At 39.4% G+C, this 21,215-nt stretch overlaps 1 protein-coding gene across 5 annotated transcripts in view; it reads right to left on the bottom strand.

Annotated features, from left to right (window-relative positions):
* Positions 1-21,215, bottom strand: part of ATL2 (atlastin GTPase 2) — a 72,921-nt gene that overhangs the window by 34,070 nt on the left and 17,636 nt on the right. For 4 of the 5 annotated variants that reach the window (XM_055399070.2, XM_088841534.1, XM_088841535.1 and 1 more), the window contains exon 2: positions 5,498-5,742. The exons of the other annotated variant lie outside the window; for it this stretch is intronic. In XM_055399070.2, coding sequence (XP_055255045.1) covers positions 5,498-5,742 — 245 coding nt within the window. The remainder of the gene's footprint in view (positions 1-5,497; positions 5,743-21,215) is intronic. 5 annotated transcript variants of the gene reach the window in all.

Here is a 21,215-nt window from a genome sequence, read left to right as displayed (position 1 = left end):
ACGGACCTTTGTTAGCAAAGTAATGTCTCTGCTTTTTAATATGTTGTCTAGGTTGGTCATAACTTTCCTTCCAAGGAGTAAGCATCTCTTAATTTCATGGCCTCAGTCACCATCTGCAGTGATTTCGAAGCCCCCAAAAATTAGAAGTCTGCCACTGTTTCCACTGTTTCCCCATCTATTTCCCATGAAGTGATGGGACCAGATACCATGATTTTAGTTTTCTGAATGCTGAGCTTTAAGCCAACTCTTTCACTTTCATCAAGAGGCTCTTCAGTTCAATTTCTGCCATAAGAGAGGTGTCATCTGCATATCTAAGGTTATTGATACTTCTCCCGGTAATCTTGATTCCAGCTTGTGCTTCATCCAGCCCAACGTTTCTCATGATGTACTCTGCATATAAGTTAAATAAGCATGGTGACAATATACAGCCTTGACATACTCCTTTCCCAATTCAGAATCAGTCTGTTGTTCCATGTCCAGTTGTAACTGTTGCTTCCTGATCTGCATACAGATTTCTCCAGAGGCAGGTCAGGTGGTCTGGTATTCCCACCTCTTTCAGAATTTTCCAGTTTATTGTGATTCATATAGTCAAAGGCTTTGGCATAGTCAATAAAGCAGAAACGGATGTTTTTCTGGAACTCTCTTGCTTTTTCGATGATCCAGCAGATGGCAATTTGATCTCTGGTTCCTCTGCCTTTTCTAAAACCAGCTTGAATTTCTAGAAGTTCACGTATTGCTGAAGCCTGGCTTGGAGAATTTTGAGCATTACTTTACTAGCATGTGAGATGAGTGCAACTGTGCAGTAGTTTGAGCATCCTTTGGCACTGCCTTTCTTTGGGATTGGAATGAAAACTGACCTTTTCCAGGCCTATGGTATCTTCATCCAATGAAATACCACTCGGCAATTAAAAAAAACAATTACTGATACATGCAACGAAATGAATCTTTTAGACTTAATATTAAGTGAAAGAAACCAGACACAAGTGCACACTTTATGATTACATTTATATGAAACTCAAAAGTAGACAAAACTGATCGATGGTGATTTAAGTCAGAACAGCAGCGGCTCCTGAGAGTTGGAGATAGTAGTAACTAGGAGAAAGAACAAGAGAGCCTTCTGGAGTGCTGAAAGTGCTGCTTTTCTTTATCTGAGAGGCAGTGGTCACGAAAGTATAACTCAATGAAAATTCACTGGCTGTACTAAGGCTTACATACTTTGTTATACTTAACTTATACCACAAAATAATAATAAAGTGATCCTAGGAAGAAACTTATAAAAGCATTATTCTTCCTCTAAATACATTTCTTTCTTAGAAAGCACAAGAAACCAAGTTTTTTTTTTCATTTATTAACATTTCCAAGTCTTAATCTCAGATATTATTAGCCTTACAGAAAAAAGTGAAACCAAGTTCAATATCCCATATATTGATCCTGATATAGTTGTGCTTTTGGCAAGTTATATATAATCCTTAAAGATAGTTCCTACTCTTGATCTCTGGAAGAAGTTCTGGGAGCAACTCTTAAATGGAAAAGAATAAAAACTATATATAACTCCCCTTAAAGTGCCACTAGCAATTATGATATAAACAAAGTCAAAACTCTCTTACTTATTAAGCACAGGCACCAGTGGGCAGCAAGAAAAGTTATCAGGCATGTACTCCTGTCAGTCTATTTCAATTTCTCAAGTAAACAATGAAAAGTAAACACTTCCAAAAGAACAATTGAGTGTAAGTATATAAATGGACCAAACATCATTTTACATAATAGTTTTTAGAATAAAGGCTTTGGCATCAAATTGCCTGGCTTGGAATCCCAGCTGTGCCACTTACTCTGAGTTTCATTCTTCAACTCCAAGCTGAAATACTAATACAACTCTATAGTGTTACTGTAAATACTGAGATAATACCTATTAAATGTTTAGCAAACAGGGCTTCACTATTACCTAGAAAATCCCATGGATGGAGGAGCCTGGTTGGCTGTAGTCCATGGCGTCGCTAAGGGTCGGACACGACTGAGCGACTTCACTTTCACTTTTCACTTTCACACACTGGAGAAGGAAATGGCAACCCACTCCAGTGTTCTTGCCTGGAGAATCCCAGGGATGGGGGAGCCTGGTGGGCTTCCGTCTATGGGGTCGCACAGAGTCGGACACGACTGAAGTGACTTAGCAGCAGCAAACAGGGCTTCCCTGGTGGCTCAGAGGTTAACGCCGTCTGCCCCCCAATGCGGGAGAACCGGGTTCGATCCCTGGGTCGGGAAGATCCCCTGGAGAAGGAAATGGTAACCCACTCCAGTATTCTTGCCTGGAGAATCCCATGGATGGAGAAGCCTGGTAGGCTACAGTCCACGGGGTCGCAAAGAGTCGGACACGACCGAGCGACTGAACAGAACAGAACAGAATCAGAATACCCAGAATCAATAAAGATTCAAAAATTGTTACGTGAAAAGATAACATGTGCCTCCTCATAGAAGAAAATATCATTTATGAAATGCTCTTGCCAAAAAGTCAAACCTGAGTCTGATCTAGGTTCAATTAACAATTTACAGGAAATTCACAAAACAAAAGAACAAGAAAACTGCAACAATGGGGTAAAATCAGCAAACCCAGACTGGGAAACTCTGTAAGACCAACAGTCAAATTTTTCAACAAATAAACTTACCAAGAGAAAGAAATGGAGGAATCTTAAAAGAATTAAAATCACTTTTTGCTAAAAATTATTAAGTACATGGGCATTCACTGTCTAATTTTATACATTAAAAATTGTTCACAAAAGTTTTTTAAAAAATAAGGATTAAAAATAAATTCAAAAAATAAGTATTTAAAAAGGGAAGCAACTCTATAAAGGATTAAGAATCCTTATCTAAAACAGTTCAGTAACAGCTCCAATTACTTAGTGTTCAATATATCCCAAAAATTAAGTTTTACTAATTCTACTACATTAAGCTTCTACCTTCCTAAACTGAATTTCTTTTATATGACCACTTGATCAACATTTTTCTAGCAATTCCTACTAACAGAGTAATCTACTTTTCTTTGGAAACATGTGATTCAAAAATCAGCTTACAAAAAACTTATTAAGATTATCCATTGACAATTAAATGGATAAACAAAAGTGGTATAATCATATAATGGAATACCAAAGTAACAAAAACAATGGACTATCACAGATGCAAAAACATGGGTAATTCACAAATATGTTAATGAAATAAACCAAACATAAACCCATATGGTATGATTTCATTCATGTGAAGTTCAAAAGCAGACAAAATTAGCCTGTGGTGAGTTCAGAATAGTGGTTACCTTTGAAGATATTAACTGAGAAGGCTACAACAATGTGTAAGGTTCTACACTATTAGTTCAGAGATAACAAATATGACGCATGTGGAGGCTGATACTCCCCCTCTGAACAGCCACTACTAACTGATCAGAGATCAAATAAGAAATTGCACCTAGGGTGAAACTTGCTAGACATGTGATCTAAGTTTCCTTCCCCTTCTAAAGTTCTATCTGTCACCTACTTGGAATTAAACACACTTGCAGTGAACAGCTCAGACACAGATAGATACAATATACACAAGCTAACTTAAGAAGTTAGAGCCTCAAAATACAGAAATTCATCATCTTTAAATGTACAGTCTTTTTTTCTTTTTTTAAAGAATAAGTCATTATACATTTCTCTATTTCAGATGTAAAATTCTGGAAAATAATCAAGTTTAAGTGGAAAAACTTTACTGTATCTTTCTCAACTTCCAACTTCTGCAAAATAGTGTTCTTTAACATGAAATATATCCTTGATGTTGGACTGTGAAGAAAGCTGATCGCCGAAGAATTGATGTTTTTGAAATGTGGTGCTGGAGAAGACTCTTGAGAGTCCCTTGGACTGCAAGGAGATCCAACCAGTCCATTCTAAAGGAGATCAATCCTGGGTGCTCATTGGAAGGACTGATGCTAAAGCTGAAACTCCAATACTTAGGCCACCTCATGCGACGAGTTGACTCACTGGAAAAGACTCTGACGCTGGGAGGGATTGGGGGCAGGAGGAGAAGGGGATGAGAGAATGAGATGGCTGGATGGCATCACCGACTCGATGGAGGTGAGTTTGAGTGAACTCCGGGAGTTGGTGATGGACAGGGAGGCCTGGCGTGCTGTGATTCATGGGGTCGCAAAGAGTCGGACACGACTGAGCAACTGAACTGATATCCTTGACACTCAGGTGTATTTAAGTACGCCTGAAGAGATTCCTACAAAAAGAATACTGAAAAGCTTCCTGGAAAATCAACTAGGAATATTTGCCTTATTACTTAATCTCAAGGCACATACACAGCCAGTTACAGATTTACACAGAATTAGTAAAGATGAACACCATGACAGATGTTTAGGCAATTAAATAATTCTGTTACTTCTAGCACCTTCATGTGGCCTTCTGAACATCTAAAGCCTCTTCCTATAAAGCCGTTCCCCTCTAAGTGTTCCAGTCCAAAATTTCAATTCCTCCTTCTTGGTTCCTATCAAACTCTCATTCCCTCAGCCCAACTTTCAACTATTAGAAAAATACTCTGACTCAAGTCGGGGGAAAATTTTTTTTTTTTTTTTTGCTTTTTTTCCAGGGGAGAAAGTCAAAGTTAGGGAAAGGGAAGGAAATAACAATTGTCTGGAAAATAACAACTGTCAAAAAGTGAAAATAGAAAGGGTGATTCATTAGTCAAAATAGAAATAAGTGCTTACTATGGGCCAATTACTGTGCCAGGCACGAGAGATATGGTAATCAAGATAAGGCCACTCCTGACAGAGCTGACACTAGCCACGAAAAATAAGTAACTGAAGCAGTATCAATGCAACACGTGACCTGAGCCATATAGTCATAACATAGTCTTAGACATCACGGAGGGCTTCCAATGAAAAGATAAGCCAACAATACAACAACATCTGAGAGATAACATGACATAGTCAAGGAACTGCAAAAACTACAGAGGCAAGGAATGAGGCTGAGAGATCATGGAAGGCCATGCAAGTCACTTTAAGGAACTGAATCTTACCTCAAAAAGAAAAATTCTCTAAAGGAGACTTATTTGAGGAGCGTAAGTTTAGCTTTTCAGAAGTCTCTATCAGCCTACTTCACCCATTACTGCAAAGGTGATCAAGAAGGGGAAGGTGTGAAGAAATACAAAAAAGGAGATTGAACAATACTCAGGAAATTTAAAGTATACTCAGACATTTTGAGTTAGAGTTACAATGCTTGGAACACATTGAACACAGGTGCTCAATCATATGCCTCAATATGTACTACCTGCAAAGAGGAATTATGGAGATGGGAGATGAAGAATCAAGAGCTCAAACAAACTGACATTACTGTCTTAACTGAGAAGTCTTATCAAGAACTATATATGTTTTAAAACTAAAGATACAGCTCTTACTGCTTATAATCTATTATTTTTAAACAAGACTGGTTGGTAATTTTTGTTTTTAACTTGGTTCAATTTAAAAGACACTATTCACCTTGTTATACATATATCTAAGCATGAAGTCCAGCAGAAATGATTTCCCTTTACGAAAAGCTCCTGCCACGGATACCACTACTATGTTTAGATCTCGTATGTGCTCCTGTAGTAATATCTGCTCCAAAGCTTCTTCATCAAGCTCAAAGTTATGGTCATCTTCATGTGCAAGAACAATCTGTACTGGACATGGTTTCTTCATAACCTCATCAGAGTTTACTAGGTCATCATCTTCATAATTCTCACCTAGAGTTAAAAAAGAGAGAAACAGGTTACTTTAATTCCTGCATTCTAAACTTTTTCCTAAAGAACCACAACTAAAGCAAAATTTCAAATAACTTCTTCCCCATTATAGATCACTTGGAAATAGCTACAGAAGCGATGCTCAAATACATACTGAACGTCTCACTCCCTCTATTAGATAGGACCAAGAATACCAGTCACTTTCCTACTATATATACAGATAAGCAGCAAAACTAAATATGGCCTCAATTAAGTCTCAACAGCTAAATGTGAGCAGCACTATTCTTGAACACTGTATTCATATATAAACAACTTCTGCTACTGTATGCACACAGAAACTATCAACTTCACCTAATAATTCAAATTCCATTCTTCCCCCCCAGACTCACTTGGAAATAATTCCAAGTTACAAAGACTAAAAAATATATATTTATTTATGTATGTGTATATATATAAATATATACATATATATAATTGTTAAGATCCTAAAAAGTTTTCCAAAATGGCACATGATAAAGCTGCTGCTGCTGCTGCTAAGTCACTTCAGTTGTGTCCAACTCTGTGTGACCCCATAGATGGAAGCCCACCAGGCTCCCCCGTCCCTGGGATTCTCCAGGCAAGAACACTGGAGTGGGTTGCCATTTCCTTCTCCAATGTGCAAAAGTGAAAAGTGAAAGTGAAGTCACTCAGTCGTGTCCAACCCTTAGCGACCCCATGGACTGCAGCCTACCAGGCTCCTTCATCCATGGGATTTTCCAGGCAAGAGTACTGGAGTGGCTTGCCATTGCCTTCTCCGATGATAAAGCTAATGGGTCCTAACTTAATCAGTTACCTAAAAGAATAGCCTTCCTTATTAAAACAAAGTGCATGATTAATGTTTTAGTGGAAGACACAAAGACACAAGAAGGACAATTAGTGAGGGACAGAGTTTAATTTGCCTCTAGGACCCTTTCTCACCAAACACCATAGACACCCCTTCAAAATTACATAACTCCTAAGAAACAGCTAGCTCAGTTGGTAAAGAATCCGCCTGCAATGCAGGAGACCCCAGTCCAATTCTTGGGTTGGGAAGATCCCCTAGAGAAGGGAAAGGCTACCCACTCCAGTATTCTGGCCTGGAGATTTCCATGGACTGTAGAGTCCATGGGGTTGCAAACAGTCAGACACAACTGAGCGACTGTCACTAAGAAACAGCTATATAAACTCTTTTGTTCACCCAGCACACAACAAGAAGTTAACCTTTGCAGAAGAACTTTACTGAATAGTGAAGAAAAAGTAATAGAGTATGTAACAGAAGAGAGAATTTTCTAAAGTTTAGGTTTCCATTTTGTTCCCTTCTGTTTTTTTAAACCCACCTAATGTCCATTCTAGGCAATGGCACCCCACTCCAGTACTCTTGCCTGGAAAATCCCATGGACAGAGGAGCCTGGTGGGCTGCCGTCTATGGGGTCGCACAGAGTCGGACACGACTGAAGCGACTTAGCAGCAGCAATGTCCATTCTAAAGGAGGTCGATCCTGGGTGTTCACTGGAAGGACTGATGCTAAAGCTGAAACTCCAATATTTTGGCCACCCCATGCGAAGAGTTGACTCACTGGAAAAGACTCTGATGCTGGGAAGGATTGGGGGCGGGAGGAGAAGGGGACGACAGAAAATGAGATGGCTGGATGGCATCACCAACTCGATGGACATGAGTTTGAGTGAACTCCGGGATTTGGTGATGGACAGGGAGGCCTGGCGTGCTGTGATTCATGGGGTCGCGGAGAGTCGGTCACGACTGAGCGACTGAACTGAACTGAGTAGCTAAGTTTCAGCTTCCCTGGTGGCTCAGTGGTAAAGAACTTGACTGCCAATGCAGGAGACACAGGTTAAATCTCTGTGCTGGGAAGACTACCTGGTAAAGCAAATGGCAACCCACTCCAGTACGCTTGCCAGAAATCCCATGGACCGTTGAGCCTGGCAGGCTACAGTTCATGAGGTCACAAAAGAGCTGGACACAACTGAGCGAGTAAACAACAAATAGCTAGTTTCAGAGGCTATGTACAATAATACCTTGTCTGCCTTTCTTCCCTATCAACTGCTTGATCCCTCTAGTACCCTCCTGGGGGATCTTATCCTTTCCCACATCAGTATCTTTAAGAGACTCTCCCCCTTGGGCTTGTCTACTAAGTGCCAGTTTCCAATATAAGAAAATATATAGCATCTACTACATTCAACCCAATGACAGCCTCTCCTCTCAGAGGAGGAGACAGCCAGTCCACTGAGGAGTGGCACATTATTAGTGTACCAGTATCAGTCCACAAAGACACTATTCTCAGAACTAAGACTACCTACCTACATTAATAAATTTTCAGTCTCTTTACAAAAAGAAATATCTAGCTTATGGAATTTCCAAAGACTATTAGAGACTTCAGGATTCCCAGGTGGCAAAGTGGTAAAGAATCCACCTGACAATGCAGGTTCAATCACTGGGTGGGAAGATCCCCTGGAGGAGGAAATGGCAACCCACTTCAGTATTCTTGCGTGAAATAGTCCACGGACAGGGGAGCCTGGCGGGCTATATTCCATGGGGTCACAAGAAGTTGGACACGATGGAGCGACTGAGTATGCATGCACACTGGCGCCTTTACCTTCACTTCATGAAGCACATTTAACTGTACAAAGTAAACTCAACACGATTTTAAAAGGTGCTGCAAACAGTAACAATACAAAGACCAAGCAATTTGAAAGAATTAGGGTGGCAACAGTGGTAAAGAATTTGTCTGACAATGCAGGAGACATAAGAGATGCAGGTTCAATCCCTAGGCCAAGAAGATCCCCTGGAGGAGGGCATAGCAACCCACTCCAGTATTCTTGCGTGGAGAATCACACAGACAGAGGAGCCTGGCGGACTACAGTCCATAGGGTCGCAAAGAATCAAACACGACTGAAGTGACTTAGCGCGCACACACACAAAGACCAAGCAATTTCAAAGAATTTTAGAAAATTAAAGAAAGCAATATTTAATTAAAGAGGATATTACCACTACTTGTTTCAATGCTATAGATATAGCCAGGTATGCTATCTGAATGCACAAAAAAGTAAACTTCCCAGGAAAAGTCTAACACAGTTAAATTCCAATTTAATATATCATTAGGTGAGTCTAGATAATCACCACACAGTATGTATGCAAACTGTGTGATTAAAATCTTCCAAGCCTAATAAGTAGTTAAGAATGAACCAGGAAGCAAAACTGTCTAGCTATATGTCTTTTAACTTCTCTGTGCCTGTCTTCTCATCTGTAACATGGGAATAGTCACAGCACCTTCCACATTAAGCTGTCATCAGGATTCAATGAGTTGAAATATGCTTAATACATAGTAAGCATTATATGTGCTTGTCATGAGGTGACAGCTCAGGGGTAAAGAAGCCGCCTGCCAGTGCAGGAGGCACAAAAGATGAAAGTTGGATCCCTTAGTCCAGAAGATCCCCTGGAGAAAGGAAACGGCAACTCCAGTATTCTTGCCTGGAAAAACCCCATGTCAGTCCTTAGAGGAGCCTGACAGGCTACAGTCCACAGGGATGCAGAGAGTCAGACATGACTGAGCACACACTGCACTGTAATTTTAAAATAATCAATCCCACAGGAGAAGCTTTTACTTACAACCTTAGAATGCTAAATCTCTACAGTGACCTTAATTGACCAGTGTCATTACGTAACAACATCCCCATCTACCCATTTGCAGGCACACACCTGAGGCCTGTCCATGATACACTTCTCCTTCTGCATACCCCTGAATCTAACCAAGGTCTTAAATCTGTCTTCACTCAAAATCTCTACTGATGCCATCCTTATTCTCATCACCACCACCTGTCAGGGAAATTAAATAAATAGTCTTGTTTAGGCTTCAGAGACAAAGCAGAGTAGGCCTCTGACCTGGCTTCTAAACTGCCTGGACACTGCCCTGTCCAGGAGTGACCAGGAGTGACTGCCTGCTGTGAGTGCAAGACTTGCACATAAAAGGGGGGAAGAATTTTGAGATGGCTGAGCCCCTGAAGGGGGCCAGGCCAACCAGGCCTCAGGCTTAACAACATTCCAAGTTTTACAAGACAAAACAAACAGCATTAACATGAAACTAGGCTTGTAATTTGGTCACAGATTGATGATGATATCAGTTTGCTTCCTGGGATTATAAATGGGAAGCCCGAACTTCAATCTTTGACGTCTCACCCACGGAGTGGAAGCCTGGGACCTTTTCCCAATTGGGACTCCAGATGTGCTACGTCATGAGACTTCCTGGTGGTGTTTAAGTCTGGATGTTGGTCAAACCCAATTAGGTGATGTATCCTCTGCTCTTTTTTCTTTTAATGTTAGTATATTAATATTTTAATGTTAGCTAGATAATTCTCTAATAAATATCTGTATTATTTATATATATAGAATGAGTGGCTTATTTTAACAAATCCTTTGAACCTGAGATGAAAATGAAAGCAAAAACACCATCCTAGCTCACTTAAAGTGGAACCAAACTGGTCTCCCTTCTTGCACCCTCCTCCAATCTAATCCTCACAGAGTAGCAACTACTAATAATATTAAAGGCACATGTGATTAAGTAACTCTGGTTAAAATCATTGTTACAGAGGATTAACAGCTAAAATCGTACACGTGCCTCATAAAATCCTGTTCAGTTCAATTCAGTCGCTCAGTCATGAACGACTCTTTGCCACCCCAAAAACTGCAGCATGCCAGGCTTCCCTGTCCACCACCAACTCCTGGAGCTTGCTAAAACTCATGTCCATCGAGTCGGTGATGCATCCAACCATCTCATCGTCTGTCCGCCCCTTCCCCTGCCTTCAATCTTTCCCAGCATCATGATCTTTTCAAATGAGTCAGCTCTTCACATCAGGTGGCCAAAGCATTGGAGCTTCAGCTTGAGCATCAGTCCTTCCAATGAATATTCAGGACTGATTTCCTTCAGGATGGACTGGTTGGATCTCCTTGCAGGCCAAGTGACTCTCAAGAGTCTTCTCCGACACCATAGTTCAAAAGCATCAATTCTTGGGCGCTCAGCTTTCTTTATAGTCCAACTCTCACAACCATACATGACTACTGGAAAAACCATAGCTTTTGACTAGACAGACCTTTGTCATAAAACCCTGTACTCACTGCCAAATCTCTCCTGCCCCATTTGGTGCTATTTTCCCCTCTGTAAACTACAAATAGACAAGCTACCCTTTTTCGGAGCCTTATGCCACTAAGCTCTTTCTAGACTCATATTTCACCATGCTATTCCTCTGTGTGGAATACTCTTTCCCTTGTTGTTCCCCTAATTAATTCCTTAAGCCTCAGGGTAAATGTCATTGCCTCATGAATATCTTCTCCCAAAGTTCCTAGTGCTCCTGCTGCTGCTGCTAAGTCACTTCAGTCGTGTCCGACTCTGTGTGACCCCACAGACGGAAGCCCACCAGGCTCCCCCGTCCCTGGGATTCTCCAGGCAAGAATACTGGAGTGGGTTGCCATTTCCTTCTCCAATGTGTGAAAGTGAAAAGTGAAAGTGAAGTCGCTCAGTCGTGTCCGACTCTTAGCGACCCCACGGACTGCAGCCTACCAGGCTCCTCCATCCATGGGATTTTCTAGGCAAGAGTACTGGAGTGGCTTGCCATTGCCTTCTCCGCCTAGTGCTCCTACACTCCCCCAAATTTTATCCACCCATCATTTGAATATTTATGTAAGTACTTATTTATTATATGTCTCCCCCCCAGATTACCAATCCTTTGCTTAAAACCCTCAATTAGTTTCCCACTGTAACCAGAAAAGAGAGGGAAAAAAAAATCTTCTAAGTTCCTGATCATAGCCTCCACAGTTCTGTGCAATCTAGACTCCTGCTGTTCCTTGAATAGGCCAAACCTGTTCCCCACCTTAAAATCTCTGTCTTGTATTCTTCCCTGTCTGGAAAGCTCTGTCCCTGGAAATTCAAGTGGCTTGCTTCTCCATCGTTCAGGGGTCAATGCAAATGTCATCTCCTCCCTGTGGCTTTCCTTAATCACTCTGTCTAAATTACAGGTCCTACCCGTCACTTTAACAGAACAGGGTTTCCTCCCCCAGAGCCTTTTCCAGTGTTTAAAAATTACCTTTTTCATTCATTTACATGTGCACATCTATCTCCCCCTCCTGCACAGAAGGAGCAGGCCACCAAAAAAAGGATCTGGATCACCCTGTGACTACTCTTGCTCTTAGCATTTAGAAAACCACCTGGCACCTAGCAAGTATTTAGTAAATATTTCTTGAATGAATGAAACGCACATATTTTACTCAGGAGTTTTACACATGCCCCTTCCCACCCATTTTATAAGCAAATTTAACAATCACATAGTTTGGGAAAATACTTCTAGCAACTCGAGAGTAGTATATTTATCATAAAAATCACAAATAAAAGTACGAAGATCTAACAAATAACACATTTTAATTAAAAAGACCCTGGAGTAGGAAATGACAACCCACTCCAGTACTCTTGCCTGGAAAATTCCATGGACAGAGGAGCCTGGTGGGACCACAAAGAGCCAAATACAACTGACCACGTACTCACGTGCACAGTAAGTGCTAAAATATCACAATGACCAAATTTGGAGATTGCTGATTTTGTTAAAACCAACAAGTAGTCTTATCTTTTGGAGAAGGAAATGGCAACCCACTCCAGTGTTCTTGCCTGGAGAATCCCAGGGTCGGGAGAGCCTGGTGGGCTTCCGTCTATGGGGTCACACAGAGTCGGACACGACTGAAGTGACTTAGCAGCAGCAGTCTTATCTTTAATGTAAAGAAAGCATTAGTTGGTTTCTTAAAAATAAAAACAAAAACTAACCATTTGGCAGGAAATCTTTGTTAACTTGAAATTTCACCTAAATTAGGTGACTACAGTAGCCTGTTTTCCTTTAATATCATGGATAGATACTACAGATACACAGGCGGCATATATGTCACTATTTCTAGTCAACAAACTTCTAAAAGGAAGTGTAGCAAATGTCTCAAAGATATTATGGAACACATTAACATGCTTCAGCTAAATTTACTCCCCCACCATAATTTCTCTACCAAGTTTGGACTAAATACAGGTAAAGTATTTCATTCATCAAATACTGATATAGGCCATTGGGAAAAAAATTTAAGAATTATATGCAAATTTATGTAGAATACCTGTAAATATTAACAGTGATCACCTACAAGTGGAAATCTTTTTAAATTTAGTATTACTTAAGATTTTAAACTGAAGTTAAATTCTAGGCAGAGAATACTGATTTCACTTCCACTTTTCAACGCTAGGAGATTGCTGGGAAAGTAGGTTTCAGCCCGCCAATATAGATTTCCTAATATACTTAACCTATTTGCTACAAATACTTAACCTATTTGCTACAAGGCCTACAAAAAAAAAAAAGACACTACCTTTGTTTAAAAACAAAAGTCAGTATTTACCAAGGGTTGAGGAAAAAAGAGATAAGCAGGTGGAGCACAGAGGAATTTTAGGACTATGAAACTAATGTTAGAGACATGTCATTATACATTTGCCAAAACCCACAGAATACACAACTCTCAAAGTGAAACCTACTGTAAACCCTGGACTTTGGATGATAATAATGTGTCAATGAGAGTTCACTGATTGTAACAAATATACCCCAACACTCTCCTTTGTGCTCTATTTTGCTCTGAACCGTAAAAGTCAATTATAAAAAAAAAGACACCTATCATTTTGCTTTTTTTTTTTTTGGCCGTTGAATCATACTTTATCTTACATTTGCCAAATTCATACATTCAGTACATATTCCAACAGGAAAAGTGACACTTCAGGACTGACCTAAGTACATTTGAAAACTTCAAGCTTAATTAGAAGCTACGACAATAAAAGGTGCGATAAATCTACATTAAAATAAAATGCTACTAGCATTAGATTACATCAACCCAAAACTAAATTTGCAAAAAGAGAACCAAGTAAAAAGTATTTCACTTTTCAGAAGCAATGAAAGTATATTTTAAGCTTTACTCACTTTCCAAATAATTAAAACAAATTTTATGGAAAGTGGCCTTGATTCAGTGCACTTAGTCTATTTACAAAAATTAGCTATTCAACAAAAGCAAAGTATTATTTTGGTGTCTGGTATTTATTTGCTCCACATCTACACTCCATAACAAAATTAAAATAGTATATAAGTGCTCAAAAGTTTATTTCAGCACATATCTTAAAAACTTTAAAGCAGTTATATCATGGTAAACCTATTTCTAGATATTTATTACAAGAAAATAAATAAAGATGCTAACAAAGATATACAAGTTGGTCTCTCAGTGTTATTTATGGTAGTGAAAATTAATGCTGAATGTCTCAAAACCGGAAACTGGCCTAATATTTTAACTACATATTGACATATTATGCAGCTTTAAAACACATATACACATTTAAGAAATTAAAGATATCTTTAAGACTGGTATAAAATCACCAGGAAAAAGGCAGATCACAAAGTAGTACAAATCTTCCCCAATTCTGTTTTGCTTTGTTTTTAAAAACACAGGCTCACTTGGGAGTTGCAGTGGGAGACAGAAACAACATTTGAGGCTTCTTCTTTCAGTCATTAGAATAACTGGTACCAGACTGGCCCTCTGCCACAAACTATAAAACTAAACTAAATATACAAGGCATCTTTTTTCAAGCACTGGACAACAGAGAGAAGAATCCTTGGGAAAAGATCAGACACACACACACACCCATCCACGGCCACTCTGCACGCATGCGCGCGCGCACACACACACACATCCATCCACGGCCACTCTGCGCACGTGTGCGCGCACACACACATCCATCCACGGCCTCTCTCTGCCTAGCAACAATTTCCTAAACGTAGAGTGGGGAATCAAAGCACAAGCAAAGATCTGAGTTCAGGACTACTAAAGGCAGTGGGATGGGAAGCTGTGAGGCAGGACAGAGAAAAAGGAACTATGCAGAAGTCTTCATTGGAAGAACGCATGCTGAAGCCGAAGCCACCTGATGTGAAGAGCCATTAGAAAAGACACTGATGCTGGGAAAGGTAGAAAGCAGGAGGAGAAGGGGACGATAGAGAACAAGATGGCTGGATGGCATCACCAATTCAATGGACATGAGTTAGAGCAAACCGGGAGATGGTGAAGGACAGAGAAGCCCACCATGCTACAGTCCATGGGGTCGCAGAGAGTCAGACGTGACTGAGACTGAACAACAATGCAGAGGCAGAGCCCAGAAGCCCTTGGCCAAGGGCGACAAGCTTCACAGGTACAGGAGAACACACTACGCAACGCTTACCAAGAAGCAACTACAGGGTTGTAAGAGGAACAGAGATACCAGAAGTCAAACTGTTCTGGAACCCTGGGACATTTTGGCCCAGCCACTGTGCACAAACACCTCAGGCATCAAGCTAAAACACCAGGAAGGCCATATCTTAGATTCAAAGCCCATGCTTATCTATTTTAAGATCTACTGAAGATCCACCCAAACAAAGCCTAACACTAAGACCTGAAAAGAAAGGAGACACTTTGGAGATTTAGTATCCCCAAGTTAGGAGGATTTCTTCTAAGCTTTCTACAGAGTCATATTAAAAAGATACAAAGTCAAGCCTATAAAAGGTCAAGAGCAATTAGTAACTGAACTTTGAGCCACAACACAAATTAGACAACAGAATCCAGACTCTCCAGAATGCACACGTACAATTAAAGAACATGACCAGAAATCATTAGAAATGCAGAGAAGAAAATGTAGCCCAGAGTAAAGAGAAAAAAAAAAAAAAAAGTAGTTGACAGAAAACAATCCTGCAGTGGCCCAGATGTTCAACAAAAGCTTTAAAGAAGACATTACAAATATGTTCAATAAACTTTTAGTAAGTGAATAGTCAGGGAGTTTCAGCCAATAAATAGATGAATAGAAAACTAATATTCTAGATCTAAAAAGTACAATAATTAAAATGACTATGGCCACCTGATGAGAAAGAACTGACTCATTGGAAAAGATCCTGATGCTAGGAAAGATTGAAGGCAGGAGGAGAAGGGGATGACAAAGGATGAAATGGTTGGATGGCATCACTGACTGGATGGACTTGAGTTTGAGCAAACTTGAGGAGTCGGTGCACAGGGAAGCCTGGCATGCTGCACTCCATGGGGTCGCAGAGAGTCATACATGACTGAGTGACTGAACTGAACTGAGTCAAATGTTACTAAATTTGGTGTCAGAGACTTACAGATCCAAAAAGCAAACCTCAAATAGGGTATATACAATAAGAAAACACATCAGTCAGAGTGCTAAAAACCAAAGACAAAGGGAAAATTTTTAAAGAAGTGATGTGGTGAAGAAAGATAAAGTCAGCCGTGTCCGACTCTTCAAGATCCCATGGCCTATACAATCCATGGAAATCTCCAGGCCAACATACTGGAGTGGGTAGCCATTCCCTTCTCCAGGGGATCTTTCCAACCGAGGGATGGAACCCAGATCTTCCGCAGGATTCTTTAGCATCTAAGCCACCAGCCGGTAAAGAGAATAATTCAAATGACTACTTTTCATCAGAAGCACTGGAAGCCAGAAGACAACAAAATAATAACTTTAGAGTGTTTAAATTAAAAAAAGAATGCCAACTGAGACTTCTATATTCAGAAACTATTATTGAAAAATGAAAGCAATATATAGACAATGAGCAAAAAAGCTACGCAAATTTGTCACCAGAAGATACGCACTACACGAGATGCTAAATGATGGTCTTCATTCTTCAAAGAAAAGAAATGATACCAGATGGAAAGCCTCCTCACCCCTTCCTATAGTACCCAAAGTAACAAATAAATGAATACAGAAATAAAAGACTGGCTGTTTCCTCGAAGTAATGTCCTTAAAAGATAATTGATCATTTAGACCAAAAATACAAACTGCAATGTGGGGTTTATAAAGTATGTACATTTTTTTTTAATTACGACAAATATGTGGGGACAAATAAATTAAATTACATTCTAAGGTTATTAAGATTCTGAAGTGGAAAGCAATAAAAACACTGATTCTAAATGGACTTTGATACATTACAAATGCATACTATTGGCTCTAGCACAATGACTAAAAAAGTAAAAGAAGTATAAGCTAGAAAAGACAATAAGGAACCAAAATGAAACACTAAAAACTATCCAATTAACCCAAAGAAAAAACAAGAACAAATGACAAATAGAAAACAAACAGCAAGATGGCAAACTTAAACCCAATTACATAATTACATTAAAAGTAAATCTACTAAACATTCCAATGAAAACACAAGAGATTGTCACACTGGATAATAAAAGCAAAACTGTATACTTGTTTACTTGTGTAAACAAGCAGCTCTTTTAATATAAAAGCAATGATAGGTTGAGAGTAAAAGGTAGGAAAAAAGATACATATACAAATAACCATAGGAAAAACGGTGCAGCTATAAGATGTCAAAGTAGACTTAGAGACTAAAAAGTATTTCTAGATATAAAATGGGTCAACATCAGAAAAACATAATAACCCTAAATAAGAGACTTAAACTACATGAATTAAAGAGAAAAACAGACAAACGCATATTCATATTTGGAGATAACAACCCTATCTCAGTAACTACTATATGGAGACAAAAAATTACCAATGTAGGCTAGGCCTGTCCACAAGAGAGATGAGCCACATAGGTAATTTTTAGTTTTCTTTTTTTCAATTCTTTAATATATGACTGTATCACTTTGCTATACACCTGAAACAAACACAACACTGTAAATAAAATATAGTACAATATAAAATAAAAATAAGTAACAGACCTTTGGGGCTTTACACCGAGTTAGAGTTCCTATCAGAGGGATAACAGCACCACAGCCGCACTGAATCCTCATGAAGGAGGCACACAAATGACTGGATTACAAGAGTTACAGGAATGAGAGCTGCTCACTTCCCAGAAACTACAGCTCACAGAAAACCAACAAAGGCATGGGATACAGACCATTTACTTATGAATGTGTAAAACTCAAGAAAGTCCACATTATTCCTACAACATGTTGAGAGTGCTTCAGAATTCACACAATACTAAATTTCTTATGGTTCTGGTTAAATTATATATACCAGTTTATAACAAATGGTAAAATCTGTAACTGTTCAAAGTTTTAAAAGATTACTTAAGAATAGTTTCTTATATTTCTATGCCACCTTTATAGTTCTGGTTTCTCATTTCTTAATTAGTAAATTCAATGTGCAGGTTCTATCCCAGGCTAATTTATACACTTCCAGAAGGAACAGCCTCTTAAATCCACAGAGTGTTGAGGTGGGGAGCCCCAACCACGTCAGATTCGTTTCACATATGATAATATACATGTTTCAATCCATTCTCCCAAACTATCCCACCCTCGCCCTCTCCCACAGAGTCCGAAAGATTGCTCCTCACATCCAAGTCTCTGCTGTTGTCTCATATACAGGGTTATCGTTATCCTCTTGCTATATTCCATATATGTGTGTTAATATACTGTATTGTCAGGAACAAGACAAGGGTGCCCACTCTCACCACTACTATTCAACATAGTTTTGGAAGTTTTGGCCACAGCAATCAGAGCAGAAAAAGACATAAAAGGAATTCAAATAGGAAAAGAAGAAGTAAAACTCTCACTGTTTGCAGATGACATGATCCTCTACACAGAAAACCCTAAAGACTCTACCAGAAAATTACTAGAGCTAATCAATGAATATAGTAAAGTTGCAAGATATAAAATCAACACACAGAAATCCCTTGCATTCCTATACACTAATAATGAGAAAATAGAGAAATTAAGGAAACAATTCCATTCACCGTTGCAATGAAAAGAATAAAATACTTAGGAATGTATCTACCTAAAGAAACAAAAGACCTATATATAGAAAACATAAAACACTGGTGAAAGAAATCAGAGAGGACACTAATAGATGGAGAAATATACCATGTTCATGGATTGGAAGAATAAATATTGTGAAAATGAATATATTACCCAAAGTAATTTATAAGTTCAATGCAATCCCTATTATCAAGATACCAACGGTGTTTTTCACAGAGCTAAAACAAATAATTTCACAATTTGTATGGAAATACAAAAAACCTCACATAGCCAAAGCAATCTTGAGAAAGAATGGAACTGGGAGAATCTACCTGCCGGACTTCAGGCTCTACTACAAAGCCACAGTCATCAAGAAAGTATGGTACTGGCATAAAGACAGAAATATAGATCAATGGAACAAAATAGAAAGCCCAGAGATAAATTCATGCACCTATGGACACCTTATCTTTGACAAGGGAGGCAAGAATATTCAATGGAGAAAAGACAATCTCTTTAACAAGTGGTGCTGGGAAAACTGGTCAACCACTTGTAAAAGAATGAAACTAGAACAAACACTCCCTAACACCATACACAAAAATTAACTCAAAATGGATTAAAGATATAAATGTAAGACCAGAAACTATAAAACGCCTAGAGGAGAACATAGGCAAAACACTCTCTGACATAAATCACAGCAGGATCCTCCATGACCCACCTCCCAGAATACTGGAAATAAAAGCAAAAATAAACAAATGGGACCTAATTAAAATTAAAAGCTTCTGCACAGCAAAGGAAACTATAAACAAGGTGAAAAGACAGACTTCAGAATGGGAGAAAATAATAGCAAATGAAGCAACTGATAAAGGATTAATCTCAAAAATATACAAGCAACTTCTGCAGCTCAATTCCAGAAAAATAAACGACCCAATCAAAAAATGGGCCAAAGAACTAAACAGACATTTCTCCAAAGAAGACATACAGATAGCTAACAAACACATGAAAAGACGCTCAACATCACTCATAATCAGAGAAATGCAAATTAAAACCACAATGAGGTACCATTTCACGCCAGTCAGAATGGCTGCTATCCAAAAGTCTACAAGCAATAAATGCTGGAGAGGGTGTGGAGAAAAGGGAACCCTCTTACACTGTTGGTGGGAATGCAAACTAGTACAGCCACTATGGAGAACAGTGTGGAGATTCCTCAAAAAACTGGAAATAGAACTGCCATACGACCCAGCAATCGCACTTCTGGGCATACACACCGAGGAAATCAGAATTGAAAGAGACACATGTACCTCAATGTTCATCACAGCACTGTTTATAATAGCCAGGACATGGAAGCAACCTAGATGTCCATCTGCAGACGAATGGATAAGAAAGCTACGGTACATTTACACAATGGAGTACTGCTGCTGCTGCTGCTGCTAAGTCACTTCAGTCGTGTCCGACTCTGTGCGACCCCATAGACGGAAGCCCACCAGGCTCCCCCATCCCTGGGATTCTCCAGGCAAGAACACTGGAGTGGGTTGCCATTTCCTTCTCCAATGTGTGAAAGTGAAAAGTGCAAGTGAAGTCGCTCAGTCGTGTCCGACCCTTAGCGACCCCACGGACTGCAGCCCACCAGGCTCCTCCATCCATGGGATTTTCTAGGCAAGAGTACTGGAGTGGCTTGCCATTGCCTTCTCCGCAATGGAGTACTACTCAGCAATTAAAAAGAATACATTTGAATTAGTTCTAATGAGGTGGATGAAACTGGAGCCTATTATACAAAGTGAAGTAAGCCAGAAATTTTAGTTTTCTTTAGTCACATTAAAAAGTAAAAAAGAAGCAAATAATTTCAATTTATACAACATACTCATTTTGACTCAAAAATCAATGTTTTAAAATTAAGGTATTTACATTTTTCTTTCATACTGTCTTTGAAATTCACTGTGTATTTTACACTTATAGCACCCTTCACAGAGAAGGCAATGGAAAGCCACTCCGGTATTCTTGCCTAGAAAATCCCACGGATGGAGGAGCCTGGTAGGCTGCAGTCTATGGGGTCACTCAGTTGGACACGACTGAGCAACCTCACTTTGACTTTTCACTTTCACGCATTGGAGAAGGACATGGCAACCCACTCCAGTGTTCTTGCCTGAAGAATCCCAGGGACGGGGGAGCCTGGTGGGCTGCCGTCTATGGGGTTGCACAGAGTCGGACACGACTGAAGCGACTTAGCAGCAGCAGCAGCAGCACCCTTCAACTCAGACATTAAATGCTTATCAAAAATACACGATCACTTAGATTTCATAAAATTTACAACTGAATAAGGTTCAGATACACAAGGTGTTCCCAACATAAGTTTTCCAATAACTGAATCAAATACCAAAAAATCATTTTCCATTCATATGTAGACCTATACTGAGAAAACTGCTTTTAAAACAAACTAAAATGAAAATTTAAAACTTATTTCTTTAGTCACAGTATCCATTTTGCTTTAATACGCATATCCTTGACTGAGGCTGATCATTTTTCTACGTATATTTGTTTCCTCTTGTAGGAACTGTCTATTCATAATCTAGGCAGCTTTAAGAAAACACAGTCATAAACTTTAACCCAGAAGTTATTTTAATTCTATGTTTAGTCGCTAAGTCGTGTCTGACTTTTGCGACCCCATGAAC

Source organism: Moschus berezovskii, chromosome 11 (genome assembly GCF_049115385.1).
Source record: "Moschus berezovskii isolate FMDL1 chromosome 11, NW_MosBer_1.0, whole genome shotgun sequence".
Lineage (NCBI taxonomy): Eukaryota > Metazoa > Chordata > Mammalia > Artiodactyla > Moschidae > Moschus > Moschus berezovskii.
This window is presented reverse-complemented; position numbering and strand designations above follow the sequence as displayed.